The sequence below is a fragment of the Leptonychotes weddellii genome, chromosome 11, assembly GCF_054177405.1.
Source record: "Leptonychotes weddellii isolate Sample4059 chromosome 11, ASM5417740v2, whole genome shotgun sequence".
NCBI classification, from domain to species: Eukaryota; Metazoa; Chordata; class Mammalia; order Carnivora; family Phocidae; genus Leptonychotes; species Leptonychotes weddellii.
Window position 1 is genome coordinate 9,734,869 of NC_138379.1, and position 13,814 is coordinate 9,748,682.

General features: G+C 38.6%; 1 protein-coding gene across 1 annotated transcript; it reads right to left on the reverse strand.

Moving 5' to 3' along the window:
• Positions 1-992: 992 nt before the first annotated feature.
• On the reverse strand, positions 993-13,814 carry MS4A3 (membrane spanning 4-domains A3). Its single transcript, XM_006746777.3, has 7 exons — positions 13,648-13,814; positions 9,445-9,616; positions 8,657-8,791; positions 5,532-5,588; positions 3,040-3,198; positions 1,683-1,784; positions 993-1,076 (listed from the first exon to the last, which is right to left on the reverse strand). Exons 2-7 carry the CDS (start codon positions 9,598-9,600, stop codon positions 993-995), a joined length of 693 nt encoding a protein of 230 aa, XP_006746840.2. The 5' UTR covers positions 9,601-9,616; positions 13,648-13,814.

Genomic DNA, 13,814 nt, shown 5'->3' on the forward strand with positions numbered 1-13,814 from the left:
TTAAGATTGTATGTATGTATGTATGTATGTATGTATGTATTTAGAGGGAAAGCACAAGAAGTGGGAGGGGCAAAGGGAGAGGGAGAGAGAGAATCTCAAGCAGACTCTGAGCTAAGCATGGAGCCTGATGTGGGGCTCAATCTCAGGACCCTGAGATCTTGACCTGAGCTGAAATCAAGAGTAGGTTACTTAACTGAGTGAGCCACCCAGGTGCCTGGAAGTCATTGATATTATCACACCTATTTTATAGATGAGGAAAAACAGGTCAGGGAGATTAAGTAACTTGTTCAAGTTCACATGGGTACTAAGTGACAGTATCAAAATTTAAAGCCAGATCTGTGAGATTCCAAAGCCTTATTTTTTACTTCTCTGTTTTATAGTTTCTCACCATCCTTTGAAGAACAAATGTTGATATTGCTCTCAAAGTCCCCAGTCTACACCATCATTTCTGTATCAGGGCATGTTGGAATCTCAGAAGCTGACTGAAATAAAATCTCTGAGGCTTGACCCTCCTACCTCAAATGTAGTAAAAATGTATCTTGATGATAATGATGGATTTTTATTTGAGTTTTTACAATACTGATGTTAGCTAAAGTCAGGAAGTGTTTTTCTGCAGTGAAAAAAATCTGACTCATTTTCTTTTTCAGTGGATGGTTGGGAGTTGGGTTTAGAGAGAATACATAAAACAGGAATTCTTCTACTTGGCTTCTTTAAACCTTATAAATCAGTGGAGTAGGTGGGTAAGAAGAAAGAGCACTGATTCTGGGAACAACTTTGCAGTGGTGATCACAGAAGTTATGAAACCAAGAATGTCTAAAGAAGTGTATTTTTCCTTCCATATCCAAACATACTAATGGAGTTTATAATTAGAACAGAAAAAACTGAGTCAAATATTCAAGTTTCTCATGATTGGTGTCCTAAGAGAGTAGGATTATATTTTGCAGTCTCCCATCCTCCTGAGTTCTTGGATGAAGCTCTAACTCACTGGAGATTTAAGCTTGAATTTCCTTGCTCTCAGACTTACTTTCATCAGGAGGCATTCCTGCTTCCACAGAATTGGAAGGAAAGGAAATCACCTGGAAAATAAAACATCAATGTCCAAGAATAGGATCATCCCCTCCCTCTCCTTCCATCCCTTCCTTAATCATCATGATCATCGCCAATAACATGTGATTGCTGATTATTACTGTGCTGAAGTTTTATGTACATGGTCCTTACAACAAACGTCAGAAGAGAATGAAAATGTTTTCATCTTATAGTTGAGTTACCTAAAATCTGGAAAGAATTAATAATTTTTTCCTGGCTAGACAACTAGAAACTGACAAGTTACAAGGAAATAACTGAACTTAATTATATCTGTATAAAAATATACTAAATGTTATTATAATATTCATTATATTGTAGTAGTTGTATTATTATTGATATTTTAATTTATTGATTATGATACTAATTATATTACTATAACATTATACTATGATGTTATACATGTATTGAATATTACATTAAATACACTGTTTCCTCATTTTCCAGCCTTCATTCCATCCCTCATGTTCATACCATCTCCAACTCCAGGAACCCCACAAATCATTACTGCATAAATGTGTCTTTCTAATTCTGGGACTCAGAGAGAACCTCAAACCTTAGCAGACTATGTGAATTATTAGTCATGGAAATAAACCCACCTTATTCGAATTACGTGAGCTTTCTATGTACCACATGGCTGAGACAGAGATGCTTATGCATAATTCCAGCAAGGTAAGGATCAGCATTAGGGACATCAGGCCCTAGGGGATATGATGCCTCATATCAAACCCAGTACAAACATCCAGAGGGAAAAAAATGTCATCAGGAAACCAAATACAACATCTCCCACCCTTAAAACAGAACAAAGTGAACCATAGATTAGGTTTAAGACACAGACACACACCAACACTATAAGAGACACTTTGTCACCCTAAGAACATGGAAATATTTTCCCTGGAGAGACACATTGCATTTCTTTATCAACCCACGTGAAGTAGTCATGGGTGAAGAAACCATAAAGGTAAAATGTAAATAGAGGTAAAATGCTGATATTCTCGCTAACATTTACTAATTTGAGTCATAGCAAACTAGGGAGACGAGTAGGAAGTTCAGGAAAATAGACAAAAATGACCCCTCCACCATTTCATTAACGGAACTTCATTAGAGGGTTTGTGCATTTACATCATTGCTAGAAACTAAACACTAAACTGAAATATTAAACACAAAATTACTAGATTAGCAATTCTTCTATTATCACTGGGTCACCTTGAAGAAGCAAATACAAAATTGCTCCAGAGGGAAAATACTATGAAATCCACAGGAAAAAAAAAATCAGATCCATATAAATATAAACTTAGATAATTAAAAATACAATTTTAGAAAAAAATGAGGCACAAACTCTATGCAGCACACAGGAGGACTGGGAGTCAGTCAGTAAAAATAGGTCATCATGGAGAAAATAGGCAAATTTGAAGGGAAATCTTAATTCTAAGTGGACCTCAGAAGAGAGAGATTATCTCACACAAACAACAAAATCATTTGAAAAGGTTATTCTTAAGGAACTTCCCTTTAAAAATAAAATACCCCCCAAAATTCAAAAGTGAGTCATGATTTGAAAATCCCAGACCACAGAGAACACTGCAAATCTCCCAAGTCAGTTTTATTAAGGAAGATGTGAAAGAAATTTTTTTTTCAATTTAATCTCTCTGGAGAGTGTAATAGTAGTAATAAATACTAATAATATAACACAAGGTGCACTGTTTTAACTGTTCATCAAATACTAACTTGTTTAATCCTTACACCAACTCTGTGAGACTGATACTATTACCATCCTCATTTGAAAGGTAAGCAAACTGAAGCACAGAAAGATTGTCTAACTTGACTTTCATTACAGAGCTAATGAGTGGCAAAGCCCAGCTTCAAATCAAGGTCGCAGGATACCTGATATATTATTCTTCTGTACATTTTAGATTGTTTGAAATATTTTCTAATTAAACACAAATTTTGAAAACATACGTTTGAAACGATGCCCACGAAAATGCATAAGTCCTGTGACTGTGAAGACTCACAACTCCTGGAAGACTGCTTATTAACTGCTAAATTTATGGAGAGAAGAACAAATCCAACTAAAGCTACAGCAGTGCAGGCAATACTCATTCCAAAAGTGTTTTCCACCTAAAAATAGAATAGGAATTTTCATTTAATATAGGAAGCACATCCTTCCTTCCTTTGGTGGTGATTCATTTAAATAAGTATCAATTTAAGGTTGTTCACACACCCAGCATCATCCTAGATGCTGAGCACACATCAATGAACAAACAAAGATCCGTACCCTCATGGAGCTTACACTCTAGTGGCAGGGACAAAGAAAACAATTAAGCATACAAATAGGTAAATTACATAGTACTTTTTAAAGGGGTTAAGTATTGCAGGCAAATGGAGTGGAGTGAGGAGGACCTGGACATCCAGCAAGGAGTGGAGATGGTGGTATTAATAGGAATGTTGCCCAGGAAGAGGCAGTGAGGAGCCGAGTGGGATACGCAAGAGGATAACTGGAGGAGAGTCCTTGCGGGCAAGGAAACAGCTCAGAGTCCTCCAGCCAGAGTGTTGCAGGCATGTTTGGGGGAAGCAAGAGGACAAGGTGGATGGTTAGAGGGCAGTGGCCAAAGTCAACAATATGAGGAACTGAAGCTGGAGAGAAAGAGGAGAGCTGGATCACACCAGGCCCTGCAGGTCTCGAAAAGAACTTTGGTTCTTCCTCTGAGGAAAACATAGAGCCACTGGATGACTTTGAGCAAAGGGGCAACACAATTAGATGAATGTACCAAAGGGAACACTGGTGTCTCAAGAGGCTGGTTTAGAGAGGGCCGAGGGTAGAAGCAAGGAGCCCAATTAAGGAAGATGGTGGTGGACTAGAGGAGAAACAGTCAAACTTGGACTGAGCTTGAGCATAGGGCCAATAGGATTTGTTGACAAATTGGATTCAAGATTGTCAAAGAATGAAAAATTGGGGGTAATTCTCAGGTTTTTGGCCTGGGAATCTGGAAGGAGGGAGTTCTCATCAGTGGACATGGAGAGGACAGTGGAGGGGGAAGACTTGAGGAAGATTAGGAGTAGAGTTTTGGGGCTTTTAGAACCCTTAGTGGAAGCAATGAGATCCGCCAGCCTGTTGCCCAGGAGGGAGATCGAGGCTGGAAGTATTTATTCACAGTTGTAGGCATACAGATGTCACTTGAAGGCATGAGCATGGATGAGGTCACAAAAGGAATGAGTAGGACAGGTGACAAAGGATTGAGCTCTGGGGCACCCCAGCCTTCAAAGGTCAGAGAGAAGCAAAAGAACTAGGAAAGGACATTGAGAAGGAGACACTGAAAAGACAGGAGGAAAACCAGCTAATCAAAGTGTTCGAGAGGCCAAGTGAAGAAATTAGTGGAAGGAGGAGTGACCAACTATGTGCTAAATGCTGCTCATGAGTCAAGTTAGATAAGGACTGGGAATTGATCTTTGTGTTGTCAGCATAGAAGTCTGCAGTAATCTTAAGGAGAATGATTATGGAGATGGGATAGGGAAGAAAATAAACCCTTACTGGAATGGGTTTAGTTGAAACTGTGCAGATCTGAATTGGAGACAGTACAGATAATCCATTTAAAGAGTTTAGCTACAGAAGGAAAAGCAAATTGTGCACATAGCTATCAGGAGACAAGAAGGTCAAAATATTTTTTTTTCTGTTTAGAGCAGTAACTGGATGTTTATAGGCTGATTAAAAAGATCTAGCAGAAAGACATTTGGAGTGGTACATTTGGGTGGGGAAAAAAAAAAAAACAGAATGGACTCTAGTATTCAAGTTAGGGATACTGACTTTGAAGAAAATCATAGAGAGGTCACCTGCCGTAAGAGGTTAGGATGAAAAGAGAAATGGTACAGATCTGGTCCACAAAGTGGATATTAGAGTGGGGGTCTGAACGTTCTTCTCTAATGATTTGAGTTTCTCAGAATAGGAAGCAAGGTCACCAATAGAGAATAAAGGTGAGAGAAAAGGGATTGGTGTTTGAGGTGGCCATCCAGGGAGGGGGCAGAGTGAATGAGCTAGGGAAGTTGTGTAGCTGGGCAGATGATTCAGATAGAACACATAACAAGGGCGTAGTAAAGTGTTTAATGAATCACTAAAGGAATAGAACTTTTGGCTTTCAGTTGTAGAATTAGTGGTGGAAAGTGTATGCTCAAAGTAATCAGAATTGGTCAAGTTTCACTACACAAAAAAATCAAGAAGCCTTTTTCTGAGCTTCAGATTCATCAAATATTCAAGGTAACCATTCCAATAATCATTCGAATCTCTATGATTTTCTGATAATTTAACATCTGAACGCCTTAAGAAAAGAGAATTTTCTTGTGCATTACATGAGACGCAGTGTCTCCGTTGGATTCACCAACCTCTACTCTCCTGCTATTAACGAATAACTTATTTCTAGTCCTATGATCAAAGGAAGACAAGAAGAACTGCCACTTACCAACACTCTTGTGGGTTTTCTCCCAGCTGCAACAGATAAGGATCCTGAAACAATGAACTGTTTGAGCACAGGAAATGAAACAGATAAGAAAATACTAAGTCTCAACTATTTTTTCTTTGTACTCCTTCAATTAGTAGCTATCTAGCAATGGTTGCACAAAGTTTCTTTTTTAAATTCACATTCTACCACATGGAATTATACTTGATGTCGTTCATCATGTTATAGCAATACAATTTTAAATTAGTTAAAATTTTGAGCAAATATATAATATTTTCATTATGTTTTATGTCTGGCTTTTTATAGGTTATATGAGTGTACATACTTTTAAAATATAATAAATACATATATTTAATGTAACATAATTATCTTTATGCTTCTATTTATAGTAAATGTAAATAATATTTATTTTTTTTAAAAGATTTTATTTATTTATTTGACAGAGAGAGACACAGCGAGAGAGGGAACACAAGCAGGGGGAGAGGGAGAGGGAGAAGCGGGCTTCCCGCGGAACAGGGAGCCAGATGCAGGGCTCGATCCCAGGACCATGGGATCGTGACCTGAGCTGAAGGCAGACGCTTAACGACTGAGCCACCCAGGCGCCCCAATAATATTTATTTATATACACATGCATATGTAACATTATTCTCATGTTCTTACTCAGGCTTCATATAAGGGTTTGGTTTATTGGATTAGATGTTCTAAAAGAACTTCTGCAAATCTGTCTATATTGATATATCCACTAATTTTTAAATGATTATTTTTGATAAGCTATTGTTTTCATGACTCTAATTTGATAAATTGAATTCTCTACAAGTTCATGGTTTTCTTAAAACTTGATTCTGTTTTATACCCCATATATCTTACAACGATTTACCAAGCCACTCCTAGGGTTTGAAGACAAAGTTGCCAAAATCGTGGAGAGCAAAAGCTTGCTACATAAATTCAATTCTTGAATTCTGATTGAACACGAAGGAACAGGTTTTGAATTCCACTTCAGATAACGAAGTGGTTATCACAAGAAACTCCAGGCTCGCTAGAGCTTCGTGGCCAAGAGCATACGCTCTGTGTCCTGATGCAGTCTTCAGCTTGTATTCATCCTATAACCTGAGGCAAAGTGTCATGCCCCTCTTTGCCTGTGTTTTTTTTTTTCTGTAAAACAGAGATGTGCATATCCCCATGTTAATATCACTGACCTTATTGCTATATGGGGATAAAATGAAATAACACATGGCAAGGTCCTAGATATGAGCCCAGCATACACAAAGCACTCATATTATTAATAATAGCTAAGGTTTTTATATATATTTTTTCCTTTTAATTTCATAGTGACCCAAAGATAAGGTCCTCATATTATCTCTACTATCCTAGGAGACTGAAGGGTAAGAGCTTAAATATCCATTCTAAAGTCACACGGTCTAATAAGGATTAGTAAGAGGAGGGTTGTTGTATATATAGCAGGGCATGTATACAGAAGGAAGGGGAGGAAGACTATGGTATAGTCACAGGTCAGACCAGATAGGAAAGGCTTCGTTCCATGTCATAGATCTTAGACTTTGCTCCATCAGTTATACAGAGCCAGAGAAAAGCTTCCGGCAATGGGAATCCAACAGTCAGATTTGAATCTTAGTCTTGAGGATGCCTTAAAGGAGTGAGCTCTGGTTCCCTGACCACTTTTTTTCAACAAACTGACCTCAGCTTTCTGAGAAAAGAATACTCTTTTCCAATTGAATAACTGAAACCCTTCATTGTTCTCTTTTCTACAACATGGAAATTTCCCATTTAGATAGTCAGGATTCACGATGCAGAGAAAATGTGTATTCCCGGTCTTCTAGAAAAAAATCCAGATTCTAACTAGGTCATCTAAACAATCATATTAACTACCTAAACATTTCAGAAATGTTAAATCTAAATTACATGTGTTATACTATATCCAGAAACTGAATATAATCTTTTGTCAAAATATGAGATCTGATTTGGGTCAAGAAATTTTGGCCAGATGATGAGCAATTTTGTTTTAAAGGACAGCTGAAGGTCAATGATTTTGAAAAAAAAATCAAAGCTTGAATAAATCAGAGCCCAAGATTTACTATAAATTTCTTTCTTCTTCATTTGCCAATTATGTGTTCCATTTATTATTTTCAACTAAACTTTCCCATCTTTGCTATGTCATGGTAGCATCTTTGTTCGAGACCAAACACATATAAATTCTCAAAAGTTCTAACACCAGAATCTACAAACAAAACAAGTCCTGCCTAATTAACACTTCCTACTAATCACCTTTTACAAAGTAAACCATCAGGTAGGTGATAATCAAATAACAAAGCTAAATAAATAAATTTTAAGATCACCTAGGACCAAAGCTTATTTTATTGATTACGTTTTGACCCAGATAGGGGAAATCAGTCTTCTGATTTCCAGACTGTAATCAGCAGGCAAATCTCTTATGTCCCAAAGCAGGCTTCTCTTGGCTACACAATACAATTCACCAATACTCAGTTTTCATTTAATTTTCTTAGTATCCATAAACATAATACCTGGGTTTAATATATGAATGCATTAACTCAATGTTTGGGACTTAAGTTGTACTCAGCAAATATGACTTCTCTTAATCAGAAGGGCACTTGGTTTTTATTTATTTATTTTTTATGTTAATCCCCATACATTACATCATTAGTTTTTGGTGTAGTGTTCCATGATTCATTGTTTGTGCATAACACCCAGTGCTGCATGCAGAACGTGCCCTCCTTAATACCCATCAGTGGGCTAACCCATCCCCCCAACCCCCTCCCCTCTAGAACCCTGTTTCTTTTTCAGAGTCCATCGTCTCTCATGGTTCGTCTCCCTCTCCGATGTCCCCCCCTTCATTCTTCCCCTCCTGCTATCTTCTTCTATTTACTTTTTTTTAACATATATTGTATTACTTGTTTCAGAGGTACAGATCTGTGATTCAACAGTCTTGCACTATTCACAGGCACTTGGTTTTTAAAATATGTGTAAAGACTTACAAATCAAACCCATAGCAGGCAATCTTCAAATCACCTAAGAATGACACTATAGTAATCAAACACACTTCTAGCAGTCGTATTTAAGCAGTGAACTCTGGTCAGGGGAATATGAATACTTACAAATATAGGACCCCACAGTGGATAGCCTGTGTAGAAGATAAAGAAAAAGTGCCTGAAGAGATGGAATATGTTTTGTAAAAAACCTAGAAAAACACCCAGGATCAGAATCGTTGCTCCATTCAGGATCTGGATGGCCTGTAAGAAGGGGGGGGGGGGGTTGCAAATAATGGTCATATACTAGTGTATGTGGAGAAGAGACAATTTTAATTTTCTTCAGAAAGGAGATATCAGTGCTTGAAATGATTATAAAGTCAAGCCGGACTTACCCTGGGAGGTTTTCATCCCATGCTATCCCCACCGATCCCAGTGGCAGCCCTTCATCTCCCCCTCTCCCCCTGCTCCTGTTCATTCTCACAAACACCTTCCAGAAAGTGGCAGAGGAGTAGAGGCAACGTGGCTGGTAATATAGATGGGGTCAAATATCTTCCTAGTATACGTTAGGGCCGTAATATGATGAAGGCACTCAGACATTAAATAGCAGTTCATTCTGCCTTTCCTCAACGCAATTTTTAAATTTAAAATACGGAATGTGAGTTCATAAGAACTCAGCCTCCTGCTGTGGTGGTCAGATTGCAGTCCATTCTCCAACGTTGATAGGATGTTTCCTACTCCCCGGGTCTAAAATAGGCCCCAGTCTTTTCTTAAAGAAGCACATTATTGACTCAGTGATGAATAACTCAGATTCTTCCTGATGGGAATAAACAAGGTTTTCCACATGATATTTAATTTCTTCCAATTATTAGAAAAATTCCAAAATTTTTCTAATTTTTACACTAAGGTTGACATACCCCAAGGGCTTGTAGTTTCTCCTTCCAGTGATTTTGCAGTTCATCAATGAGCTGGTAGACAGAGTTATTTATCAACACTGATTCCGCCTGGCTTGCTGGGGGACCACCTGCTGAGGCTTTCCCAGGTCCTGCATTACCAACTTCTTGGGAGGCCATCTGGGGTTATTGATGGCTGTCACAGAAAAGAAGTCCAGAGGTTTGACATTTTCCCCTTTGCCACTAGCTAATATTTTTTGAGTGCAACAGAAGGGTTCAATTCTGTCCATACATCAAAATGACTTCACAAATGGAGCAACAATTTACATGGTTGAATTTCATTTCGTCTTGGAGTAGTAATCATCAGACTATTGTAGTAAGTCTGGGTGCCTCATTTAACTTCGAAACAGTGAAGAGTGATCCCCTTCTCATTTTTATATGCACATATACATTATTACATAGCCCCCCTGTCTCTTCAAATCAATCCTAGACAATGAGACAGATGGTTTCACTGAGCGCTGAACTCTTAGGTGAGGAAGATGACTTTGGTCATATTCCTATAATAATAATAAGTATAATTTATTGAGTACTTACTTCTACATGCCAAACGCTGTCTGGTTGCTGCAAATGTGTGAACATATTTAATGCACCCGACAGTCTATGTTGCAATATTATTCCCACTTTAAAGATGAGAATATTGAGGCATAGAGAGGTTAAACAACTTACCCAAACTTACACAGCTCATAAGGGAATTCAGCTCTCCTAGAGACATTCTACTTTAAGGTCCAACATTTTCTTTAAATCATTATGCTGTATAGTACTATATGGAAGATAACCTTCTGGGCAGCTATATAGCAGTGGATAGAGTTTACTCACCATGGAAGAGCCAAGTTTAAGTCTGAATTTGGCCACTTACTAGTTGAGTGATCTAGTAATGGGAACCTCAGTGTTCACATATGTAAATGGAAATAATTTTAATTTCATATTAACATTGGTATGAAGTCCCTAACCTAACAAACAGTTGGTAAATGTTGACTTTAACTTATACTCTGCCTTGTGTCAAAAAGTACTTAAAGTATCACATTTAAGGGTCACCAAACAACCACCTCAATCATTACACCTAAAAAATAAGTATTACTAGGGTGCCTGGGTGGCTCAGTTGGTTAAGCGATTGCCTTTGGCTCAGGTCATGATCCCGGAGTCCTGGGATGGAGTCCTTCATCGGGCTCCCTGCTCAGCAGGGAGTCTGCTTCTCCCTCTGACCCTCCCCCTCTCATGCTCTCACTCTCTTTCTCTCTCTCAAATAAAATCTTTTTAAAAAATACATATCACTAAAATATACACAGTATGTTCAATCTTGGACAATATAACTTCATAGTATAAAAATTGATAAAGGGAAACCTTATTTTGAATGGAGTCAGGAGGCCAAAATGGGGGGCTCTCATGCCCTACCACTCCTCCTGGTTGTAGACCCAACAGGAAGAAAAGCTCCTGACATCTTCCAAGTCAACCCTACTTTACTATCCCAGCAAGGATCAGTCCAGCCAATGAGAGACTGTTACAACTCACCCATGAAAAACTACCCTACTTCAAATTCCCAGTTTGCTGCAATGGACTTTTTGTTTATAACAGTAACTCTCAATTCCCCTCTTTCTCTCTATATAAAAAGCAGTTCCTCCTTTTTGTTTTCTGGACTTGCCTATGATTTAGTTGTAGCTTGCCTGTCCCAAATTGCAATTCTCTGCTCTTCCTGAAAAACCCATTTTTGCTAATGAAATAACTGAGTTTGATTTTCAAGGTTAACAACAGTGTCCTCCAACACGAAGTGATTGCAAAATGCTTATCTGCTTTTACAACTGATGAGGTAGAAAGTAGGGGATTAACTACAAATCTATCACATACTGCTGAATTCTGCCAAAACTACTGGCTTTGAGTTTAGAATAGTATCTTAATTTCTACTTTTTGTTGGAAATTGTATAGCAGATCTATTTTTCTAATAATTCGCTCATGTTTGTCAGAGTAAATCCATACTGCATCCTTTCAGGATAACGTTTACATTTCTAGTTCTCTATCATAGGGGGTATATGACACGCTTATTTAATCACTAAGGCACAAAGAAGGTGAAAGTCAGAATACATTTTAACCTTCACTTTATCACATTGGTAATTGCTATTTTACCTCTCATCAGTTTCCTGCCAAGACTGATTTTCATGCTAACATTTAGGTACATGCTCTATTTAAACACTGATAAATGCGAAATACTTCCATATTCAATACTATGCATGGAATCCAAGAATGAGAAAAGATCAAAAAGTTTGCAGCAAACTCCATTTTAATGAATGCCTAACGTAATCCTCATCAGGATGTACAATAAGAATGTTTAAATGTAGAATAATCTTCTTTACATCCCTCTTAACTATTTGGAACATCACCTTGCAAAGCTCAAACTTAAAATTTATTGGGGGGCGCCTGGGTGGCTCAGTCGGTTAAGTGTTGCCTTCGGCTCAGGTCATGATCTCAGGGTCCTGGGATCAAGCCCTGCGTGGGGCTCCCTGCTCAGCGGGGAGCATGCTTCTCCCTCTCCCCTCTACCTGCTGCTCCCCCTGCTTGTGCTCTCTGTCAAATAAATAAAAATCTTTTAAAAATAAAATAAAATGAAATAAAATTTATCCATTGGGAAATGTGTGTGTGTATATGTGTGTGTATATATATATTTAAAGATTTTATTTTTTTAAGTAATCTCCATACCCAACGTGGGGCTTGAACTCACAACCCAAAGATCAAGAGTCACATGCTCCACTGAGTGAGGCAACCAAGCACCCTGGGAAATAAGTACATATTTTAGATAAGATATCTTCTGCACTAAAATGTACGTAATGTGGGGAGCGGTGCTCCTTCATGATCAGATAGCTGCTTGCCTGTTACTTCAGCTTCATGCCTCCCCCTCCCTATCTCATAGCTCCATCCAGCCATGGTTTATTTCTTTTAATCTCCCAAGCATCAAGCTCTCAAAAGTCTCAAACCCTCCTTCTCAGTATTAATCCTGCCTTCCTGAAATGTTGCCCCTCAAGCTCCACCTAGATAATTTCTGCTCTTCTTCCAGACTGACTCTCTGCCCACATCCACACTTCTCATGAAGCCCTCTTCAGTCCTGGCCAAGTCTGGAGGAAGCTCCCTGTTATTAAGAATGTCCTCTGCTTCCCTTTTCCTACTATTTACCCTTCTGAGCCTCAACTGACGGGATGCTCAGCTGTATCTGCTATCTTCCCAATGTGGTAACTCCAGTGCCTGGGTCCGTGTCTGTCACACGCTGGACACTCAGTGAATACATGTTTAATAAATAAATAAATTTTTGGTCCAGCCTGATGGAGACATGCCTTACTGAAAATATGTTTGCAAGGATTGGAGCCTCTCATACAGAGAAACTTCTGGAGTGAGGAAATCTATTCTAACCACATCATTTAATTTGACTTTTTAAAATAACTATAAATATCAGGGAGAATTTTCAGCCTTCAGGCAAAATAAATTATGTTCACTAATTTGTTCAATTTAGCTATTAATTTTCTAAATGGGAGAAGTATAGATTTCCTGAGAACCCCAGTTAAGTTCACCCATCTGGTTTTTACTGTGTGTCAAGCATTGTTTAAGTGTTTTACTCATTTAACCAATTTATCTCTTACACATCCATATGAATAGGTGCTACTCTTACGATCCTTTCCATTTTACAGATAGGGAAGTGGAGCATCAGCAGGTTAAGTCACTTCCCAAAAAACACACAGCCAACAAGTGAGGAGATGGGGATCAGAATCTAGAGTATCAGTACTATCCCTCTGAGCTTATGCAGAAACTCACTCACTGGATCCCACACCTCAGTTGTGTCCAGACCCTCCCATTCCCACAGCTGGCAGCCAAATTTGGAGGCAGCCCCTTGGATTTAATATATCTCCAGGGTGTGTGTGCGTGTGCATGTCCATGTCTTCCCAAAGAAATGACTATATTATAGAATTATGTCTAACGTTTTGGCACCAGGGGAACAAATTCTAAAGGGAAGCCATGCTCTTAGCTAAAGTTCCAAATCTCTACATAGCAACCATACAGAAAACTCTGCAGACATCCTCATGGCCCACTGGGTGGTACGGCTAACAGATAATAAAAAAGGAGGCTTTCTCTGAAAAGGGAATCTAGAGGGTTTACCGTGGAGACTTCAGGCCTTGGAAGACATCTTACCTCTGAAGCTGAGCAGGAAACACTCGATAATGATTGCTGTAATGTCTTTTCTGGAAAACTGCAGCCTCTTCTGACTTGGGCTTAACGTACCTTTGCCTTGTACAACACTTCAGAGGAGTTGGTGAAAATGTGCTGGCTGGAGAGTGCGCTAACCACGTTTGCCTCTG

What these genes read in the sequence shown, in the direction of transcription:
- MS4A3 (XM_006746777.3), bottom strand. Translation starts at nt 9,600, where the DNA reads ATGGCCTCCCAAGAAGTTGGTAATGCAGGACCTGGGAAAGCCTCAGCA. An exon ending in GAAAACCCACAAGAGTGTTG is followed by an intron (nt 3,199 to 5,531) that starts GTAAGTGGCAGT and finishes TTCTATTTTTAG; the next exon opens with GTGGAAAACACTTTTGGAAT. An exon ending in GCTCACGTAATTCGAATAAG is followed by an intron (nt 1,077 to 1,682) that starts GTGGGTTTATTT and finishes TTTATTTTCCAG; the next exon opens with GTGATTTCCTTTCCTTCCAA.